The 24,298-nt window shown below is 37.1% G+C and overlaps 1 protein-coding gene across 1 annotated transcript; it reads left to right on the top strand.

The window, feature by feature from the left end:
- The first annotated feature begins 22,190 nt into the window (after positions 1 to 22,190).
- Positions 22,191 to 23,283, top strand: LOC103112729 (putative olfactory receptor 2B3). The gene has a single exon (XM_007522210.2). It carries the CDS (start codon positions 22,245 to 22,247, stop codon positions 23,187 to 23,189), a length of 945 nt encoding a protein of 314 aa, XP_007522272.1. The 5' UTR covers positions 22,191 to 22,244; the 3' UTR covers positions 23,190 to 23,283.
- The last annotated feature ends 1,015 nt before the right edge of the window (positions 23,284 to 24,298 follow it).

Here is a 24,298-nt window from a genome sequence, read left to right as displayed (position 1 = left end):
CCATCTCCTTTGTCTTCTAACTTTCTTTAAGAAATTTCCCAGATATGTGAAGAGGGAAAATGTCCAACACTGCTGGAGAAATATTTTCTATTGTGTTAAGCCTGAAAAAAAAAATGCCTTGGTGACAATATTGGAAAATTCACTATGTACTTTGAGGAGGGGAAGAAAGGGGAAAAGATTCTTTTCATGATTCTTTCATCTATAGATGACTCATTTCTTTATTTTTCTTAATTTTTTTAATTGGGAGGTTAACGGCTTACAGTACAGTTGTTGGCACATGGGTACAATTTATTCTGTCACCAAAATAGGTGTCTGCAAAACCCTGTTGTTGGTATGCATGAGACTCCTTCTGTTTCATTTGGTTTAAATCCCCCCTGCCTAACACTATTCTATTTACATAGCCACTTCATTCTATTTACATAACCACTGTTAACAAGTTCCACCCTCCCTCCAGGACATTTGTGGTTCAGTGATAGGATTCTCGCCTAATCTGCCCCCTCTTTGTCACACCCTGATCCCTTCTTTGTCACACCCTGATTTTCACCAGTCACTTTTCTCTCCACCCTCTCTATGTCACATCCTGTTTCCACCCTATTTGGCAAGTATATATAAAGACAGCATTGTGAGTTGTACCTTACCTTGAGTTTAGCTTAGCTCGGCTTAGATTGTGCTGCGTCCTGCATGAATAAAGAGATACTGCCTACAGCTCAACCATGAGTCCCTGATCATCTGTTACCCACTTGTGAAGCCAGCCCGGCGAAAACAACATAACCCGTCAAAAACAACACCCTGTCATCTAAATTAGGTCCATCACCATGTACCAGGACCTGAAACTGTCCCATCCTCCAGTCACTCTCCCAGTCCTCTTTACCCAAAGTACTTTGCTTTGCTGTAATACACTAAACCAGTCCAAGTTTTACTATTTGTTTCCCCTTTCTGTTCTTATTTCATAAGCTATGACCATGAATGAGATCATCCCATATTTATCCTTCTCTTTCTGGCTTATTTCACTGAACATGATTTCTTCAAGTTCCGCACAAGATGAGATGAAGATGGTAAAGTCATCATTTTAACAGTGAGAATTATTCCACTGTGTATGTATACCACAACTTTCTTCTCCATTCATCTATTATTGGACACCTACTTTGATTCCAAGTTTGGATTATTACAAATTATGCTGCTATGAACATAGTTATACACTAATCTCCTTAGATGAGTGTGTTTATTTCCTTAGGGTATATCTCCAGAAGGGGAATAGCAGGACCATAAGGTAGGTCCATTTCTAGCCTTGTGAGAGTTCTCCAGACTGCTATCTAATTTACATTCCTACCAGCAGTTTAAGAGGATTTCTTTACCCCTGCAACCACTCCAACATTTGTTGTTACTGTCCTTTCTGATATATGACATTCTCACAGGAGTAAAGTTGTATCTCATTGTCTTCATTTGAATTTTTTTGAAAATTAGTGACTGAGTAATTTTCATGTCTGATAGCCCTTTGAATCTCTTCTTTGTTGAATATTCTGTCTATATCTTCTCCCCACTTTTGGATAGGGTTATTTGCTTTTTTCTTGCTGAGTTTGGTGAGCTCTTTGTATATACATTTTGGCTACTAACCTTTTAGTAGTCTGGTGTATAGCATAGGAAGGTCTTCTAGAAACCATCAAATATTTAAATGGAAATATTAGCAGAGTTCTTTTGATTGCAGTTTTAAAGATCTTCAGTGACTCAAATTTATTTGCAAGGAAAACAAAACCAAAAATAAACTTATCCAAGCCAACATAAACATCAGATTGAAAAGCTTCTGCACAGCAAAAGAAACCACCACCCAAATAGAGAGATTCCTTACAGAATGGATGGCTAATTTATGACAAAGAGGCCTGGAACATTAAATGGAGATAGGTGAGACTTTTTTATTAAGTGATGCTAGAAAATTGGATTGAATGAATGAGACTAAATCACCAAATGTCACCATTCAAAAACATCAACTCCAAATGGATAAGAGATATGGACATTAGAATAGAAAGCATAAAATACCTAGCAGAACATTGGCAGAATACTCCACAATCTTTTCTTCAGAAGTATCTTAGAAAATTCCAGTTCAACAGCAAAGAAAACAAAAGCAAATGCAAAGCAGTGGAACTATATCAGACTGTAAACTTCTGCAAACTGAAAGAAACTGTCACCAAAACAAAATGACATCCTTTTATAAGTAAAAAGATATTTTCACATTATATACCAGACAAATGTCTTATAATTAAAATAGAGAGCCCACAGAGTAAAACAACAAAAAGAAATAAACAACCACATTAAAAAATAAGACAAGCACGTTTTTTTCTCCTCTCCTCTACCAGGTCAACAAGGAATACCAAAGGAAATCACCTAGGAGCGCAACAAGACAGGAATAGAATGACTTCAGGAACCCACCAAATCAAGGGAGAGTGCAAATATGTGTGGCTCCTGGACAGAGAGGAGCCTAGGGAGAGATAAAGTGGCTGATAATATTATGGCAGTTTACCAGTTGAGAAACCACCTCCAGGCTGTTTCAACAACAAAAAGATGGCTGAAGGGAGGCGAGGACTCCTCTAACACTCATGAAATACAACTGTGAGTCTCCATTGCTACTGTGCTCAGAATCTGGAGTATTGGCAGGGGGGAGAGGGGGGAGATCCTGTGCTGACACAAGGGGACAAGAACTAACCTAGAAACTCAGGAGAAGATCTATATCTTGGTGGCCTAGCAGTGGGGCTGTGAGAGACTCTTTGCATAACCACTGGACCATCTCTGTTCCATCCTGCTTTATATCTTGGTCAGGAGTGAGGGCTTAAGCTAAGAAGCCTACTTATACTTTAAAAGCCCTCAGGCTCCCATAGCCTACAGAGAAGAAAAAGAACAAAAGAGGCTTTTAAGCTACTGAGCTCCAAATCAAGGATTAAAATACTATTGAAACAACAGCCAATTTCCACAACTGTGAACCCTTTAATTACCTTAAGAAGACACAACTCAATCCAGGCAAGAGTGATCAGTAATTTGAAAAGTACTGAGAGAGGGACCTCATAACATACTATATAGAGTGGTTAAACCAACAAGAAGAAATACTGGAGAAATGAATCAGGACAAGATTCCAGCTAAAAGCCCCCCAAAGGGTGAAGCACAAAATAATGAGGTCAACATCCAAACACTAGCTAAGAAAATAATCACAGGAGTGAGTAAAGAGTTTGAAAGAATTGTCATCATAAATGCAGAAACAACATATGAGACCCTGGAAGAAAACACTAAATATCTCAAGGTTATTAGAGAGCTGAAAGCTGAAATAGTTGAGCTAAGAACACAACTAGCTTCACTAACTAAAACAGTGTTAGAAAAGGGTAACAAAATAGATGAACTCCAGAAAACAGAAGAGGGCAGAGAGAATAGAATCAATGAGGCTGATGACAGAATTAGTAAGATCAAGGATGAATTAGAGAAAACTAAAAAAGAAGTAAGAAATCTCAAAAAGGATTAAGAGATACTGAAAAGAACAACAGAGACCTATGGAATGACTTTGAAATAAATAATATATGCATTATTGGCTTACCAGAGGAAGAAAGAGAGGGAGGGGAAGTAAGCATTCTTCAGGATATAATAGCCGAGAACTTCTCTAGTCTAGACAACATAAAAGACATAAAGGTCCAAGAAGCCCAGAGGGTCTCTAACAGAATTAACCCAGACTTAAAGACACCAAGACACATCATATTTAGAATGAACAGGAATAAGGATAAAGGATCCTGAAGGCTGCAAGAGAAAAACAGATTCACTTATAGAGGAAAACCCATAAGATTAGCAGCAGACTTCTCCACACAAACACTACAGGCCAGAAGAGAATGGCAAGATATATATCGGATGCTCAATGAGAAAGGTCTTTCACCAAGACTACTGTATCCTGCTAGACAGTCATTCAGACCAAATGGAGGCATAAAAACATTCTCAGACAAGCAACAGTTGAAGGAATCAACTATCACCAAGCCTGCGCTGAAAGAAGTTCTGAACGATCTCCTATAAACAGTCAGACCACCATAAATAGGCCAAATATCAGAACACTCTAAAAATCTACAAGAATGGCGTTAAAATATCTTGAATCTTTGATATCAATAAATGCTAATGGCCTGAATTCACCTAGTAAAAGACATAGAGTAGGAAGATGGATCAGAAAACACAACCCAACAATATGCTGTCTATAGGAAACCCACCTAACTCAACAAGACAAACACAGACTTAAAGTGAAAGGATGGAAAACTATCATACAAGCCAATGACCCACAAAAAGGGGCAGAAACAGCTATTCTCGTATCTGACATGCTAGACTTTAAAATAAATAAAATTTAAAAAGATAGGGATGGACATTACTTAATGCTCAGAGGTCAGTCAATCAAGAGGACTTAATAATTATTAACATATATGCACCCAATGAGAAGCCATCTAAATACATCAAACATCTACTGAAAGAGCTACAGCAATATATTAACAGCAACACAATCACAGTAGGGGACTTCAACACTCCACTCTCTCAACTTGACAGATTATCCAGGCAAAAAAATCAATACAGACTTGAGGGAGCTAAATGAGGAGACATATAAACTAGAACTATTGGACATTTTCAGAGTCATTCATCCCAAGAAACTGGAATACATATTTTACTCAAGTCCACATGGGTCATTCTCAAGGATAGACTGTATGTTAGGCCACAAAGACAGCATAAGCAAATTCAAGAGCATTGAAATCATCCCAAGCATCTTCTCAGACCACAGTGGAATTAAACTAACACTTCACAATCAACAAAAGATTAGTAATAGTCTCAAAATGTGGAAGCTCAACAGTACACTACTTAACAACTACTGGGTCAAAGAGGAAATAAAGGAAAAAATAAAAATGTATCAAGAGTTCAATGAAAATGAAGACACAAGCTATCAAAATATTTGGGACACAGCTAAGGCAGTACTGAGAGGGAAGTTCATAGCCATGCAAACACACTTAAGGAAACAAGAAAAAGCACAAATAAACAGCCTGATTGTACATCTTGAAGACCTAGAAGATGAAGAACAAAGGAACCCTAAAGCAACCAGAAGGACAGAAATCACTAAAGTTAGGGAAGAAATCAATAACACTGACAATAAGAAAACCATACAAAAGATCAATGAAAGTAAATGGTGGTTCTTTGAAAGAGTAAAATCAACAAACCTTTAACCATACTCACAAAAAAGAAAAGGGAGAAGACTCAAATAAATCGGATCATAATGAAAGAGGAGAATTCACAACAGCCATCATAGAAATTCAACATATCATGTGAGGCTTCTATGAACAACTATATGCCACCAAGCTAGAGAACCTGGAAGAAATGGATGACTTCCTAGATACTTACGAACTTCCAAAATTAAGTAAAGAGGAACTAGATAATATGAACAGGCCCATCATAGCAAATGAAATTGAAACAGTTATCAAAAACCTTCCCAAGAATAAAAGTCAAGGACCAGATGGTTTTACAAATGAATTCTACAAAACCTTCAAAGAAGAACTAATACCTCTACTTTTAAAAGTATTCCAGAAGATAGAAGACACTGGAATACTCCCTTCCAGCTTCTATAAAGCCAACATCACTGTGATACAAAAATTAGACAGGGACACAACCCAAAAACAAAACTACAGACCAATATCTCTGATGAACATACATGCTAAAATATTGAACAAAATGCTAGCCAACTGGATACAGCAGTATAGTAAAAAGATTGTTCATCATGACCAAGTGGGGGTTTACCCCAAGAATGCAAGGTTGGTTTAATATACGTAAATCAATCAACATGACCCACCACATCAATAGAAGCAAGAACAAAAACCACATGGTCATGGCAATACATGCAGAGAAAGCCTTTGAAAAATACAACATCCCTTTATGATCAAAACGCTATAAAATATGGAAATAGATGGAAAATTCCTGAAGATAGTGGAGTCTATATAGAGCAAACCTACAGCCAACATTATGCTCAGTGGTGAAAAACTGGAAGCATTTCCACTCAGATCAGGTACTAGACAGGGCCAGCCACTATCACCATTACTATTCAACATAGTGTTGGAAGTTCTTGCCATAGCAATCAGGAGCAAGGAATACAGATTGGAAGAGAAGAAGTCAAACTCTCCCTATTTGCAGATGAAATGATAGTATACATAGAAAAACCTAAGGAATCCAGAAAGAAGCTTTTGCAAATCAAGGTGTCAGGCTACAAAATTAACATTCAAAAGTCAGTGGCATTCCTCTATGCAAACACTAAGTTAGAGGAACATGAAATTCAGAAATTAGTTCCTTTTACTATAGCAACAAAAACAACAAAATATCTAGGAACAAACCTAACCAAAGAAGTGAAAGACTTATATACTAAAAATTATGAGTCACTACTCAAGGAAATTGAAAAAGACACAAAGAAGTCTAAAGATATTCCATGTTCATGGATTGGAAGAATTAACATCATCAAAATGAATATATTACCCAGAGCCATCTACAAATTTAATGCTATCCCCATCAATATCCTAACCACATTTTTTTAGAAGAATAGAAGAAATGCTACAAATATTTATCTGGAACCAGAAAAGACCTAGAATTGCCAAAAAAATCTTGAGAAGAAAGAACAGAACTGGAGGCATCACACTCCCAGATCTCAAATTGTATTATAAAGCCACTGTCATCAAAACAGCTTAGTACTGGAACATGAATAGACACACAGACCAGTGGAATAGAATTGAGAGCCCAGAAGTAAGCCCCCCACACCTATGGACATCTAATATTTGACAAAGGTGCCCAGACTATTAAATAAGGAGCAGAGAGTCTCTTCAACAAATGGTGTTGGAAAAAATGGGTTGAAACATGCAGAAGAATGAGACTGAACCACTATATTTCACCAAATACAAAAGTAAATTCCAAGTGGATCAAGGACTTGGATTTTAGACCACAAACTATCAGATACTGTCAGGCTGGCTTCACGAGCGGAGACAGATGACCAGGGACTCATGGCTGGGTTGTATGCAGTATCTCTTTATTCATGTAGAACGCAGCACAATCTAAGCCAAGCTAAGCTAAAACCAAACTAAACTAAAAACTAAACTAAACTAAACACAATCCTATATATACTGGCCAAGTAGGGCGGAAACAGGATGTGACGCAGAGAGGGTGCAGCGAAAGTGACTAGCGCAAATCAGGGTGTACTACAAGAGGGGGTGGAGCAAAAAGACATCATGAACCAGTGGGGATTAAACCAATGCCATGCAGGCATGCTGGTGCTTAGTTATGTAAATAGAATAGTGTTAAGCAGGGGGGATTAAACCAAATGAAACAGAAGGGGTTTTTAGAAGCAGAATTAGAAGCATACCAACAAGATACTTAGTGGAAAATACTGGCAAAACTCTTTTCCGCATAAATTTTAAAGACATTTTCAGTGAAATGAATCCAATTACAAAGAAGACTAAGGCAAGCATGAACCTATGGGACTACATAAAATTAAAAAGCTTCTGCACAGCTAAAGAAACTACTACCCAGACCAAGAAACCCCTCACAGAATAGGAGAAGATCTTTACATGCCATACATCAGACAAGAGTTTAATAACCAACATATATAAAGAGCTTGCCAAACTCAACCACAAGAAAACAAATAACCCCATCAAAAATGGGGAGAGGACATGTTCAGAATATTCACCACAGAAGAGATCCAAAAGGCCGAGAAACACATGAAAAAATGCTCCAAGTCTTTGATTGTCAGAGAAATGCAAATCAAGACAACAATGAGATACCACTTCACTCCTGTGAGAATGTCATACATCAGAAAAGGTAACAGCAGCAAATTCTGGAGAGGTTGTGGGGTCAAAGGAACCCTCCTGGGGCCAAGTGGTGGCACACCTGGTTGAGTGCACATGTTACAGTCCACAAGGAGCCCCTGGTCCCCACCTGCGGGGGGAATGCTTTGTAAGTGGTGAAGCAGTGTTGCAGGTGTCTCTCTGTCTCTCCCTCTTTATCACCCCCTTCCTTGATTTCTTGCAGTCTCTATACAGTAAATAAAATAAAGATATATATATATATTTTTTTAAGAAAGGAACTCTCCTGCACTGCTTGTGGGAATATCAACAGGTCCAACCTCTGTGGAGTGCAGTCTGGAGAACTCTCAGAAGGCTAGTAATAGACTTACCCTATGATCCTGTAATTCCTCTCCCGGGGATATATCCTAAGGGACCCAACATACCCATCCAAAAAGATCTGTGTACACATATGTTCTTAGAAGCACAATTTGTAATAGCCAAAATCTTGAAGCAACCCAGGCGTCTAACAATGGATGAGTGGCTGAGCAAGTTGTGGTATATATACACAATGGGATACTACTCATCTATAAAAAATGGTGACTTCACCATTTTCAGCCAATCTTGGATGGACCTCGAAAAATTCATGTTAAGTGAAATAAATCAGAAACAGAAAGATGAATATAGGATGATCTCACTATTAGGCAGAAGTTGAAAAACTAGATCATAAGAGAAAACACAAGTTACATTACTTGGTGATACTATCTATGGAATTAGTAACTTTCAAGTTACCTTATCCTTTAAAAATACCTTATCCTTTAAAAATAAGATAAGGCATTGTTTAGATGATGCCAAAAAGTCTTCAGAAAAAAGCACATTTCATGTTGTAAATAATTTTGACTTATTCAGTATATTTTGCTTTTAATTGAACTTTTATTTTGCATTAATTAAAGGGCTTAGAAATGTTCAATTTGTCAGATTTTAGAAAAACTTGTCTAGACTAGAATCTGAATATTCTTTTGTATAACTTTATATTATGTAGTTGCAGAATAACAAGTCAGTTCCATTCCTTTACAAAAGTCAGTGATTAATTAGTAGTACTTTTACCTTGTATATTACTCCTGACCAATGTGTGAGGATTGGAGGTTAAGAGAAAAAAATGGAAGTGATATAAAAAATACAGCATATTTTTGCCTCATGCAACTGGACAGTTGATTTTAGCAATCCATGTGTATAGATAGAACAAAGGGAGGATGAAAGACTTAGTGGGGAACAGAAGAGGCTTAAAACAAGAGGATTTTCACCAGAAGGAATAGCATAAGAAGTGAAGACTAAACTGAAATTTACTGAGAAGAAGAACAACAGTATAGAGTATCGATGAATAAATAGATGACAAGAAAGTGTCTTTTGATTAGGCTGAAATAATAGAGACATAGGAGAAAATGAAAAGTTTAAATTAAGTCAATAATTTTTTATTTGTCTAAAGGATACTAAAGACTAAACTTTGAGGGGTTTGTTAAGTAGGTGAATGGACAATGGAAGTCAGGAGGCAGCTGGTCATTCATATTATGTTTGCCTTTAAATACCGTAGCATCCAGTAACACCAAAGTAGACATTTATCCAAAGAATATGAAAACACTTATCTGAGTGGTTGGAGAGTTGGATCAGTGGTAGAGTATGAGGCTTTCATGTGTGAGACTCCAAGGAGGATCCTGGGTACTACACATACTAGATGTGCTTTCTCATTAAAAAGATCTTAAAACACATGCGTGCACGTACACACACACACACACACACACACACACACACACACGGATACTTGAATGTCTATGTTCATAACAATATTGTTCACAATAGCTACATTTTCTAGATTATTCCAAAATAATTTGTCCATGAGGTATTTTATGAGTAATAATTAAGATAGCTAGCTAGCTAGCTAGATAGACAGACAGACAGACAGACTTTTTGGCCTCCAGATTTATGACTGGGGCTCAGTGCCAGCACAAGAATCTACTGCTCCTGACAGCTGTTTTTTCCATTTTTATTGGGTAGGACAGAGAAATATTGAGAGGGGCAGGGAAGATAGAGAGGGAGAGAGAAAGACACCTGCAGACCTGCCTCACCACTTGTGAAGCGACCCCCCCCTTCAGGGGAGAACCAGGGATTGGAACCAGGATCCTTGAGCAGGTCCTTGAGCTTCAGCACTATGTGCACTTAACCCAGTGCACCACCCCCACCCCAAGACCTCAATAAAAAAACCTTATCTAAATGAGACAGCAGGTTTTGAGTCACCCTGTTACAGTAAAATGTATTTAAAAATTAAAAGGACTTTGGGCCGGGTTGTGGCACACCTGGCTGAAAGCATGTGTTACAGTGCACAAGGACCCTGGTTCCAGCTCCAAGTCCCCATCTGCAAGGGGAAAGCTTTGTGAGTGGTGAAGCAGGGCTGCAGGTGTCTCTCTGTCTCTCTCCATTCCTATCACACCCTTCCCTCTCAATTTCTGGCTGTCTCTAGCCAATAAATAAATAAAAAATGTTTAAAAATTAAAAAAATTAAAAGGGCTCATGCAAAAATTAGTGAAGTCATGGGTCTCTTGGAGTATACTTAAAATAGACCTACTAGCTTTTTCCAAAATGGAGACCCCAAATATCATCTGTTATACTCTTGCCTTTAGGTTCCTGATTATTAAACAATTTGTTCTTCTTTATATCTTAATGCTTTTTCAGCCACCTAGTTGCAGATGCTACCACAATGCCAATCTGACTTCACTAGGCAGATGACCTCACCAATGTACCCTGGAACACCAATTCTTCAGAGCCCTGCCCCACTGGGGAAAGATAGAAACAGGCTGGGAGTATGGATTGACCCTCCAATGTGCATGTCTAGCAGAGAAGCAATTACAGAAGACTTCCCACCTTCTGCACCCCATAATGACCCTGGGTCCATGCTCCTAGAGAGGTAAAGAACAGGAAGTTTTCAAGGGAGATTATGGAATATGGAACTCTGGTGGTAGAAATTGAGTGGAATTGTACCCCTCTTATCCTATGGTTTTGTCGATATTTTTTATTTTATAAAGAAATTAAAAGGCCAATTAGATATTGACATTGTTACCAGTCACACCTGACCTATCGCTCAACACATTAAGACTCAAAACTGATGATTAGAAGATTTTTTTTTAATTTCACTTTTTTTTCCACTTTTGATAGAAATTTAATGATTTGTTTCTTTAAAAATCTAAAATGTATCTTAGCCCAGAAAAGAACTTCCAAAGATTTTTCTCTGTGCGGCGATAAACCAATTTTACTTTTTTAATAGAGGGAAGTTTTCTAAATTTATTGAAAATGTGGGGAGTTCTTTCTCAGGAGAATTGCCTTCTACATACTCTGAAATTGCCCTCTCAGAAACTGGAAGACAGAAAGGGTGTTTTAAAGGGAAAGGTAAGTGATTATACTTGAGAGTTCAGGAAAGTTTCTTTGATCTTTTTGTTGGTGTCTGCTAGACTTTTTGGCAACTAGGTACATTATAAGACACAGCAGACACATACGTTTTCTTCTTAAAGATGATTCAGATTTCTTGATGTAATCTTAACCAAAACCTCAGAATAGGGAGTTAACAGGTAGGCATTAAGGTCTTTTGGCTCTTTTTAACTGAATTTGATAGCATTTATTAATTGTTTTGATTTTTAAAAATTATTTTATTAAAGGGTTAATGGTTTGTAGTACAGTTGTGGACACATGGGTAAAAATTTCTCATCTCACTTCCAACTTATGTCCTTTTCCACCAATCATGTAGGGTCTTAGGGGGAAGTCCTCCCCATCTGAGCCTTCAGAAAGTTGAGGATAGTCAAGGAAGCTCAGAGTCTGTCATAAAGTAGTACTTTTGTTAGGGAATAAAACCAATTCTATTCCCTTTAAATAAACAAAAAGATGAGGAATGATGTTTACTTTTGATAAAAGAGGAAGTAAATGTCCTCTATTAGTCTCCTGGGCCCCCATAATCCTCAGAGGGATTAATTAACCTATAAGAGAAAAACCTCTTGCAGACCTCTACTGAGGTCAGAATATTTGAGAACTATTCCTGACATTCATTGTCCTGGCTTATTTCTCTTTTAACAATATCACATGTGAATCATTTGTTATAAACATGCAAAGGGAGCTGGGCTGTGGCAGACCTGGTAGAGAGCACAAATTATGAAGCACTAGGACCTGGATTCAACCCCCCAATCCTTACCTGAAGCAGACATTTCACAGAAAAAAAAAAAAGGCTACCATGAGTGGTGGAACTGTGCAAGCACCAAGACCCATTGGTAGTCCTGATAACAACAACAAAACAAAAACTACACATTTTTATAGAGAGAAATCTTGAAAATTTGGGAGTCAGACTCAAGAGGGTCTAATAATTCCTTCTCTTGATGTGTATTTGAGTAGTCTAGAACTTGGACTTGGCTCACTATGCCACATCTAATAATGAACTGAATGGAAACATTAAGCATGCACTCAGGAAACATGTATGTATATAAAAATAGATTTGCCTTAACTATTCTAGTCATGTCATTACCGTCATTAGAGTTATAAGTCTAGGACTTATTGAAAGTGTAGTATGTATGATCATGTACACGCTTATAAATATTTTTATACTATCTTTACAAATTAGTACAAAAAGCAAGAAAGAATATCTCCAGATATAAGAAGATTTAATTCAGGTAACTTCTGAATATCATTTAAATGACCCCATCAGTTTGATGTGATCTGGGGCCCATAATTAGCTTAGGAGCCTGTGTGACCTCTACATCCCCCAGCTCCCCATCTGCAGGGCAAGGTGGGGGGGTCCGCTTCACAAGTGGAGAAGCAGGTCTGTAGGTGTCTATTTTCCTCTCTCCCTGTCTTCCCCTCCTCTCTCTATTTCTCTCTGTCCTATCCAACAACGATGACATCAATAATAGCAATAATAATAACACAACAAGGACAACAAAAGGGAAAATAAAAAAATAAATTAAAAAAATTTAAAAAAGAGAAAGAACTGTCAAATAGGTATAGGGATTCTATTTGGGATGATGAAAGTACTTTAGAAGTACACAGAGTTGGTGGTCACATATGTACTATATGCCAATGAATTATTCACTTTAAAGATTTGATTGCTATGTTCATAGCAGCATCATTCACAATAGCCAATGAATAGAAACAGCCTTGATGCCCATCAACAGAAGACTGACTAAAGAAGTTATGGGTTCATGTACAAACTATTGTATTTCAATGTTGACTGTAAACCATTAATCCCCCAATAAAGAAATAAAAATATTAATAGTAAAACAAAGTTATGGGTTATATATTCCATGGAATACTATTCCAAAGTAAAAAAAAAAAGATCTTGCATCCTTTGGGATAAAATAGATATGATTATACTTAGCAAAATAAGAGATGAAAGACTACTACCAGATGCTTTCACTCATATGTGGAATCTAGAGAACTGATACACATGAGTGTGTGGATGTGTAAAACAAAACACAGAAGCAAGCAAACTGCACGACTTGTCAGAGCTATGGTAGTTGTCTTTGGGAGACGGAAGGGTGGGAAACAGAACTTTGGTGGTAGGTGTGCTGTTGAACTATACATTGTGATCTTAAAATACTGTTACCTGCAAATAAAAAATGGGGGAAATTACTAATGTAATGACTAGATTTATTTTTAGTAGAAGATAATCTCTCTTTGAGAATTAGAATAAAATTAGCAAACTGTACCCGGGGTTTTGACTCAGTGGGTAAAGTACTATACTTACAAGCATGGAGATTTGAGTTTGAGCCCTGGCACTGCATGTGCCAAAGTGATGCTCCCTCTCTCTATGATTAAGAAATAAATAAATATTTTTCTTTAAAATATATGTTTATCTTATTAGTTTTGGATAGAGATAGAGAGGGAAAGGGGAAGGCAGAGAGGGATAGGGACACCTGCAGCACTGCTTCACCTCTCATGAAGCTTTCTTCTGCAGGTAGGGACCAGAGGCTTGAACCTGGGTCTTTGCATACTGTAATGTGTCCACTCAACCAGGTGTGCCACACCTGGCCCCAATTAACTAATATTTAAAAAAAGAAGAAGTGTGAAACACATGCTGATGGTCATATTATTTGTCTCTCTGGCACAGTATTTTTGGTGGTACAGAAAGACTGTGGTATGCACCAGAATTGATAACAACCTTAGACGGCTAAATTTCCTCTACAATACAATAAAGAGAGAAAGAAATGTATCACTGAAAGATTTCTGTATCTACTGCAAGATAAGGAGTGGTATCAATTTGCTCGGTATAACCTTACATCATCACAGTTTTTTTTTTGAGTTGTAGTCCAAGAATAACTAATATTTTACAAGGCAGCAGGATAACACTGCTCTCTCCTCCATTCCCCATGCCTACTAACCAAGATGATCATCAGGGCTTATGTACTGAATATATGTTTGCACAGACAAGAAAGTAGTCAGTATTCTAGGAATGTTGGATTAGATGAAAGAACAACTGCTTGTTTAATGAAAAAAGGGAGTAAATTCTGGATTTCCTCAGCTTTAAAAATAAATCACTCCTCCCCCAAAATAAATTCCCTTAGTTTTTCCCTCTATAAGATGAGAAAATACTAACCTCCTAGGGAGAACAGCAGTTTGTCAGTTGGGATTGTGGTGGTTTGGAAGAATTGTTCAATCACAGTCTCCATTCCCAGAGAGACAGGTGTAAGAACCCCATGTAGGTGGCTCACTATCTCCTGTAAAATCTTGGCACAACTTCTATTCGGGGAAGAGGTATAAGGTTTGCTTGCTCAGCAGCATACATCTCTGGAATCCTCCTTCACAGGCAACTTCCCACCACTATATCAGCAAGGGAGAAATCTCTGGAGAGAGGAGAGCCACAGAGGTTTGTGTTTCTGCTTCCACTGGAAGATCAGATTGCCATTCCCTTCTAAACACACATACCTTCATGGATTTCCCAAGAAATGTCCCCTTTGCTTCCTTCTATACTTTTGTACTTTGTTATGAATTCTGTATAAGTACTGCACGCTAACCCATTGCGCCACTGGAGCTCCGACTTTGTTATGAATTCTTTCTCAGACCCTCAAAACTGCCCGGTCATACATAAAAGCACCTTGGTCCCCAGGTCCCTGCATTGTTTCTTTCTGTTCTGCTCTGTTTCACAGGAGGGCTGATGCCTGAAGGCTGTTTGTCCAGGCTGTATCCCAGAGTTCTCAAATGAGAGATGCTAACAAGTGACCAAAATGAAGAGAAAGGTCTCTGCAGTGGGAGGATTTATAACATTAACGACCAATTTCTTTCTCTGCCCTCCCCCCTCACTAGAGCACTGGTCAGTTCTGGCTTATGATAGTGCAGGAGACTGAACCTGAGACTTCAGAGCCTCAGGCATGAAGTCTGCATAACCATTATGCTATCTACTCTCTCCCTCTCTTTATCCACATTGTCTCTCTCTTTTTTTTCTACTTGATTTCTTCATTTATGGACTTACTGAAAATTATTGTGCACTTTTGCTTTAAGGTATATATTTTCACCTAACTTATGGATACATGTACATACACCTTATCTCATGGTCCTTAGTCTATATATAGGTTTTGAGGTTTTGTTAAGAAGTGTGCCTCCAAAAAAAAACCCTAGTATAGCCACAGGCCCTTTGAAATACAACTAAAATATGTCTACTAGCTATCTACAAAACAGAGACTCCCCCAACTCTTCATCTGCACTACTCCAGCCTTTCTTTAGGTTCATGATTAGTCAACAATTTGTTTGGCTTTAATATATTAACTCTTTTTTCAGCCACCAGGTTCCAGATGCTAACATGATGCCCAGACTTCCCTGGATAGACAACCCCACCAATATGTCCTGAAGCTCTGCTTCCCCAGAACCCTGCCCTACTAGGGAAAAAGAGAGAGACAGGCTGGGAGTATGGATCAACATGTCAATGCCCATGTTAAGCGGGGAAGCAATCACAGAAGCCAGACCGTCCACCTTCTGCACCCCATAATGACCTTGGGTCCATACTCCCAGAGGGTTAAAGAATAGGAAAGCTATCAAGGGAGAGGATGGGATATGGAGAGTTGGTGGCGGGAATTGTGTGGAGTTGTATCCCTCTTATCCTATGGTGTTGTTAGTGTTTTCTTTTTATAAATAAATTTTAAAAATTCATTACAAAAATAAATAAATACATTAATTAATAAATAATAATAATAATAATAATAATAATAATAATAAAGAAGTGTGCCTCCCAAAATGGAATTATGGAGTCCTATGAGCTAGGAAAGGTCTCACCAGAGTAATGAAGCTGAAGGGTAGACAATGTCTTTCTTAAGACCAAAGTTTTATCTTAACAATATAAATGTTAACTAGTCTCACTCCCCCCATGCTCCGCTACAGTCCAGACTAGATTTTCTTTCCCACCTTTAACACTGACAGGTGTGAATTAAAATCTTTTTTTAATACCAAAGTTTTTATCTTAACATAATGAATATTACCTAACTTCCCTCTTCCCACATTCAGTTATATTAGCATTATGAGAACCAATGAACAATAGATATGATGTTCCCATGGCCCAGGAGATAGCACAGTGGGTAAAGCACTGGACTTTCAAACATGATGTCCCAAGTTCTGCCCTTGGCATCACATGTGCCAGAGTGATATTTTGACTCTTTTTTTTCTCTATTTTTCATAAATGTATATTTTAAAAATTAAAACAAAAATAGTATTTCCACATATACATGTACTAATGTACTCAGTCTTTAACTGGGATCATTTAAAAATTTAGGGGTTCTAAATTAATTTAGCTTAATACTCTTCTAATATTTTTCATGACTATTATTTTTCACCATAGCTTTAACATTTGTAAAACACCATTGTGCCAGTATTATGCTAACTGTGCAGTTGGGAATAGAATTTGTCTCCTCTCTGGACATATGACCAATTAAGTTCAAGGGATTCTGGAATCCCTAGGGCTAAAATAGAGGACACAGCACTGTATGAATAGGAAGCCCTATATTTAAAGGTCCAGCCCTCTCTCCTTGATGCTATCAGTGCTGTTAATTCTTATAGGATCAATGTAGTAAAATCCACTAGGAACCTAGGAAGAGGCAGTGTTAATTAAAAAGGCCACAGCAAGAGAGAGAGAGAGAGAGAAAGAGAGAGAGAGAGAGAGAGAGAGCATCTTCATAATAGTATACTTTTACCTCATCATAAGGACTTTTAAATTTTTTATGTTTGTGATACAGTCTAGGTTTCATGCTAAATTTATTTTCAATCTGAGGACAAAAAGTAGTTGAATAAGAATGTCATGAAGGCTGAAAGCTCAGACAACTCTGCTTTTACCAACCTGTCTTTGGACTAGATTTCCTTTGAAACATGGCACACCAAAAGGTGTAGATATTTCTCTGACATCTGAAAGAAAGGTTAGTGGTGTCTACTTTAGAGATTTACATGACCAAGAGTGGGAAGGGTATCTCAAGATTGTCTCACCAACATCTCTTCCCCCATGTCTCTTCACATCAAATAATCAGTGGTCAATTTACTTCCTTGGATTTTAAAAATAAGTGTCAACTATTTTCCATGACTCTAAAAATTATTGTTATTATCTCATCCTTTTAAATGAACATTTGCTTGGATTGGGGAGATAATTCAATAATAGCACATAGGACTTATCATGCAAGAAATCACATCAGTAGCCAGAGCTGAGCTGTTCTCTGGTCAAAAACTAAGTGTCCCAGGAGGTGGCTTAGTGGTAGAGAGCAAGATCTGAATGGTCAGTGAGGACCCAGTTCCATTCCTGGCACTGCATGTGTCAGAGTGATGGTCTGATTCTCTCTCATGATAACATTTCTTTTAACAAATGAATGAACATTTACCAATTACATATCTATACATGAAAAGAGTCAGTAGAATTTTTAAGCAAAAATAAATAAATAAATAAATAAATAAATAAATAAATAAATAAAGTATAGCAATACTGGAGTCGGGCGGTAGCGCAGCGGGTTAAGTGCACGTGGCAAGAAGCGCAAGGACCCATGTAAGTATCCTGGTTCGAGCCCCCGGCTCCCCACCTGCAGGGGAGTCGCTTCACAGGCGGTGAAGCAGGTCTGCAGGTGTCTTTCTCTCCCCCTCTGTCTTCCCTTCCTCTCTCCATTTCTCTCTGTCCTAACAACAACAATAATTACAACAATAAAAAACAACAAGGGCAACAAAAGGGAAAATAAATAAATATTAAAAAGAAATTAAAAAAACAAGGGCAACAAAAAGGAAATAAATATTTTTTAAAAAATAATAAAGTATAGTAATATTTAAGGTTTCTTCTTGTCACTATATACCACACATTAAACATTAATCTTGAGAGATTAATTAATGTATTACTATAGTACATTTAAGAGTTAAAATAACAGTGGAATGAACATGCCATTGTCAAAGGGTAAGTTTGTTTTCTTTTTAATGGAAAGGAGGCACTGGTGAATGAGTTGGTTTGAGATTCATCTAAATGTTGAGAAAAATAGATGTGATATATACAGAAGTGAAAACAGCTGCCAAGTAAAGTCTTCTTATAGCCTATGCCCTTCAAATAACCTATTACCTGCTACTAGTTATTGACTTAACTTTCATTTGCTGGAAAACTGTGTTTTCAGTGTTATGCTAGACATAAAGTAAAAATGATACGCATGATGAATTATTTTTTACAATATTGTAAAATCAACTAAGTTGGCAACACCAATAGTAATAAGTGTTTTTTTCATATACATGCAGGCTAGATATTCATTATTACTATAATAATTATATGAATCAGTGATACTATTAATGACAAGTAGCTCACATACATTAAATACTTACTATGCTTCAGGCATTGTCCTAATTTCAGAATTATATGCATTGTCTCATTTGAGTTTCACAACAGCTCTTTTGTCACCAATATAGAGATTTGTGGTTATGGCACAAATATGTTCACTAAATTGCCCAACACGATAGAGCTCACATAAAATACTGGAAGATTCTAGAGGCAAGATTCTTAACGGTTATCTTTCAAAGCTAACTTTTATAATTTTATCAAACAAATAGGCAGAAATTAAGGAAATTTGCATTTCTTTAATGTGAAAAGCTCATGTCTTCTCTATTCTAACTTTTCTATTTTTCTTCCTTAAATTACTAAGTTATAGTCACTGTATACTTTTTATTGGATATCACTCTATTCTCATAATTATTATTTCTTTTAACATATTGACTGTATGTTATAAACACTGTACTTTTAATCTTTGTAGATATTCATATGTACAACCTTTATATATAGTACTATCTTTAAATGACTATATATGATATGAAAACTCTTCATTTATAATCATTAATAGTCAAAAAAGTTAAATCCTATACCTTCTTGCATTTTGAAATAAGTTTTGTTTGTTTGTTTGTTTGTTTACCAGAGCACTGCTTAGCTCTGGCTGATGGTGCCAGGGATTAAACCTGGGACCTTGGAGCCTCAGGCATGATAATCTGTTTGCATAACCATTATGCTATTTCCCCTTCTTACAGTTTTTAACTGAAGATATACTGTTACTATTTGTTACCGAATAGAACACTTCTATAGCTAAAAAGTCAAAGTTAAAGCCAAATTTAGTGGAAGAAGTCATAAAGTTTATTCCCATTTCTATTAATTCTCATGCAGACATTGCATGATCAAATTAAACTTCAATATTATATCAATATTTCTTACTCTAAAAAAAAGTTAATTCTGCCATGTCAGTTGGCTCTTATTTTATCTTCTTTCTTTCTTTCTTCTTTTTTTTAAAAACAAAAGTCTTGTACCTCCATTAGGTGCTGAATGAGATGTATTGACACCTGTCTTGAAGAGATGTGGAAATGTACTATTGTGATAATAACCCTGTTAATAAGCATTCCCTCAATAAACTGATAATGAAATTTTAAACACTCTTTAAATATTTTATTTATTTATTTATTTATTTATTTATTTATGATAAATAGAGAGGCCAAAGTTTTACTCTTGTTTTTGCTGAGCTTGAGATCAAATCCAGGGCCTCATACATGCGAATCCCGTGCTCACAAATCCTGTGCTCACGAAGCTGATCTCTCAGCTGCTGCATCTTCTTTCTTCAGTCTGCCTAACAGTATTACCTCTTTTTATGCCTGTAAACCCAAATAGTGTGGTTTCAATGATGTTTCATTTAAATATAGAAATTTGTCAGAAGAAATGTAGGTGTCCATGGGTATATGACTAAATAACTTACACAGACTGAAGGGCATCAGATGGATTGTTTGAAATCTGGTGTTCCTGTGCTTATTTATGGCTGCTGTCATGTTTCAGGTAGTCAGTCTTGCTGTGCCATTTGTATGGGAGTGGGGACAGATTTAGTATAAGGAAAAGAGTGGTCTTTAAATCTGGGCTCTCGGTCTTAACTCAGCATTAGTGAGTGTGTAAATGATTTATTTTCACAGGGTCACAGTAATAATAAAATAGAACTTACATTTGTGTATCAGGGTGTTGGTGAGAATTGTAAAATATTTCTTTAAAGCTCTGAACAGTGTGTTCAGTGGCATGTTAATGAAGTCATAATTAAGTTACCAGTTTTATTATTTTCATCAGTGTTTGATGTTGGGGAGGTCACTTGTGGTTATCACTATAAACACAATAAGCAAACCATTATTTTATTTGCTTTGGATCAATGCATCTAATGTAGTCATTTGTGGAAATGGATGTATACAATTGCCATTGATTGAAAAGAGAAAACTCAAAAAATAATACTGAGGGGCAGGAAGATATCTCAGTTGTAGATCACTGGACTTCTAAGGCTGAGGTCCCAGATTTGATCCTTGATATCACATACGCCCATAACTAAGAGGTGCTCTGATCTCTCATAAAAACAAAAATAAAAATTTTGAAGTCATACCATATTAAAACAATTTCTATCAGTTGCATAGTTAGATAAAATGTATAATCTCTATATGATTTATTTAGATAAAATGCATAATCTCTATACACTCTGCCATTTTAGCCTCAATAAAAAATAATTGCATTAGCATAATGCAAAGAGACTTTCATGCCTGAAGCTCCTAGATCTCAGGCGAAATCCCCCATACCAACATAAGCCAGATCTTAACAGTGCTCTGGAAAAAAGAAAGAAGAAAGAAAGAAAGAAAGAAAGAAAGAAAGAAAGAAAGAAAGAAAGAAAGAGGGAAAAGAAAACTACGTTAAAATAATTGTAATAAAAGCATTGCTTTTTGTAGAAATGCTTATTAAGGTAGGCTAGAAGGTAAGAAAAGAAATTGAAATGTAACTGAGCACTTACAAATTTTCTTTCCCTCTCTCTCTCTTGCTCTCTCTCTCTCTGTATATATTTTTTCTTTTTCTTTCTTTTTTTCTTTTTTCACCAGAGCACTGGTTGTGGTGGTGTGGAGGATTGAACCTGGGACCTTGGAGATTGAGTCATGAGAGACCTTTTTGCATAACCATTATGCTATCTACCACTACCCACAACTAACTATATTTTAAACGTATAAATTTATATACTTTGTCATCTAAATGTGATTAATTTCATAAAGTTAAGCATAACTACTGAAGGTAGACCTACATTCTTTTTTATTGAATGAAGATTTATAATACAGTTATCACATGGATACAATCTCTCATCCTTCCATGATAGGTGTCTGAGCATTAGTCCCACCACCAGCTTGTGTTCCTTTACACCATTACATACTGCAGACCTACTTTCTAATCTGTATTGTGGAGGTGTGGAACTGGCATACCTGGTAGAGCACACATCTTACTATACACAAGGACCAGGGCTCATGTCCCAGATCCATATCTACAGAAAGGAGCAGCACTACTGATGGCTCCCTTTCTGTCTCTCCCTCTCTACTTTTCTTTGTAACATGTGCGCTCAACCAGGTGAGCCACCACCTGGCCCCCTCTACTTCTCTTTATATCAGAAAAAGAAAATAAAGTGGCTGGGTGGTGGCTCACCTGGTTGAGTGTACATGTTGTAATGCTTAAGGACCCAGGTTTGAGCCCCCAGTTCTCACTTGCAAGAGGAAAGCTTTGAGTGTGGTGAAGCAGTATGGTAGGTGTTTCTCATCTCTATCAACCTCTTCCCTATTGGTTTCTGGCTGTCTCTATCCAATAAATAAATAAAGATAACAAAAATAAATAATAAATAAAAAAGAAAAGAAAAAGGAAAAAAATGGTAGTCAGGAATGGTGGAGTCACTGCATAAGGACTGAAACCCAGCAATAACCCTCACGACTGAAAAAAAAAAATCACATTTTATTTCACAAGGGTTTCATTGATTAAAGATAGTATTTGATGTTGAATTTATTTCTCGTTATAATCAATCAAAATTATGTTCTCCTCCAGTAATTATTGAATTTTTTCTTATTTTATATATTTTAGGAATGAGAAATAGATGAGTCACCATGAATTGGGCAAATGAGAGTTCCACAAAAGAGTTTATACTACTTGGATTTTCAGACAGGCCCTGGTTACAAATGCCCCTTTTTGTGCTCCTACTAATATCATACACAATCACCATTTTGGGCAATGTGTCCATTATGATGGTATGTATTCTGGATCCCAAACTTCACACACCCATGTATTTCTTTCTCATTAATCTGTCTATCTTGGATCTCTGTTATACCACAAGCACAGTCCCTCATATGTTGATAAATATTTCTCACAACAAAAAGACCATTAGTTATGGTGGCTGTGTAGCCCAACTCATCATCTTCCTGGCCCTGGGTGCTACAGAGTGTCTCCTTCTTGCTGTTATGTCCCTTGACAGATATGTGGCAATTTGCAGACCTCTCCATTATGTAGTCATCATGAATCCTTGGTTCTGCTTAAAGATGATAGCCTTTTCATGGTTTACTGGCTTCAGCAACTCAGTGCTGCAATCTTCCTTAACCCTGAACATGCCACGCTGTGGTCATAAAGAAGTGGACCACTTTTTTTGTGAGGTTCCTGCCCTTCTCAAGTTGTCATGTGCTGACACAAAGCCGATCGAGTCTGAGCTCTTTTTCTTTAGTGTATTAATTCTGCTAATTCCAGTGACACTGATCATCATTTCCTACGGCTTCATAGTTCGAGCTGTACTGAGAATCAAGTCAGCAGAAGGACGACGTAAGGCTTTTGGGACATGTGGGTCCCACATGGTTGTGGTGTCTCTCTTTTTTGGAACAGCCATCTATATGTATCTACAGCCACCTTCATCCACCTCTAAGGACTGGGGAAAGATGGTTTCTCTCTTCTATGGAATCTTCACACCTATGATGAACCCCCTCATCTACAGTCTTAGAAATAAAGATATGAAGGAAGCCTTCAAGAGGGTTACACCAACAATATTTTCCTATAAAAAGAAATAAGTACACCATTGTGCTGAGAATCTTCTGTGTCTCCTTACTTTTGAACATGGTAATAATGTTTAAACTGGTTCTCCTGTTTTCCAGTCTGTTGTGATTTCATTGAATTCTACCAACACCTAGAATACACCCCTTCTTCTCCTTCTTCTTCTTCTTCTCCTTCTCCTTCTTCTTCTTCTTCTTCTTTTTCTCCTTCAGAAAGAGTGTTAAAGCTAGAATATATCTTTTATTAATAAAAACTTCATTGTTTTTCACTGTAGAAAAGTATATTTCTCATGTAGGGGTAGATAGTATAATGGTTATGCAAAATGACTCTCATGCCTGAGACTCCAAAGTCCCAGGTTCAACCCCCTGCACCACTATAAATCAGAGCTGAGTAGTGTCCTGGTAAAAGAAAATATATTTCTCTAAAAAAAATAATATATTAGTCATCACCTATTGTTGTTAGTAATCTTTTTTAAAAAAAGTAATGGCATAGACAAAGATTTTTCCTCAGCTCATACTTTCTGAATTTTTATGGAACATTGATCTAAAACATTACACTGTTTTCAGACATATGACCTTATGATTTGACATCTGTAAAGACTACAATGACTACTGCCAGAAGCCTAGATCTTTTTCTTTCTATTTTACTTTTATTTGGCAGAACAGAAATTCAGAAGGAAGGGTAGAGAGGGAGAAAGATAGATACCTGAAGACCTGCTTATGCACTCACCACCCAGTTCTATACCCTACCCTCCTATCCTTACTGCTACCCCACCTTCAAAACAAGCACCATCATTTTCACAAAGTTGCCTTTTTATGAGCCCATGTGCTTCGATTTTTGATATTGCATACATGAGCAAGACCAACCTGTAACTGACTTTTAGAGAAATGCAGGTTATTTAGGAACAGAGAGCTGAAAAGTGCCCCAGGGAAAAGAAAGAAGGGAAGGAAGAAAAGAAGGAAGGAGGGAGAAGAAAGAAAGGAGAAAAGAAAGAAGAAAAGAAAGGAAGAAAGAAAAGTAAGAAAGAGGGACTCGGGCAGTAGCACAGCGGGTTAAAAGCAGGTGGTGCAAAGCGCAAGGACCGGCATAAGGATCCGAGTTCGAGGCCCCGGCTCCCCACCTGCAG

Source organism: Erinaceus europaeus, chromosome 4, assembly GCF_950295315.1.
Source record: "Erinaceus europaeus chromosome 4, mEriEur2.1, whole genome shotgun sequence".
NCBI classification, from domain to species: Eukaryota; Metazoa; Chordata; class Mammalia; order Eulipotyphla; family Erinaceidae; genus Erinaceus; species Erinaceus europaeus.
This window is presented reverse-complemented; position numbering and strand designations above follow the sequence as displayed.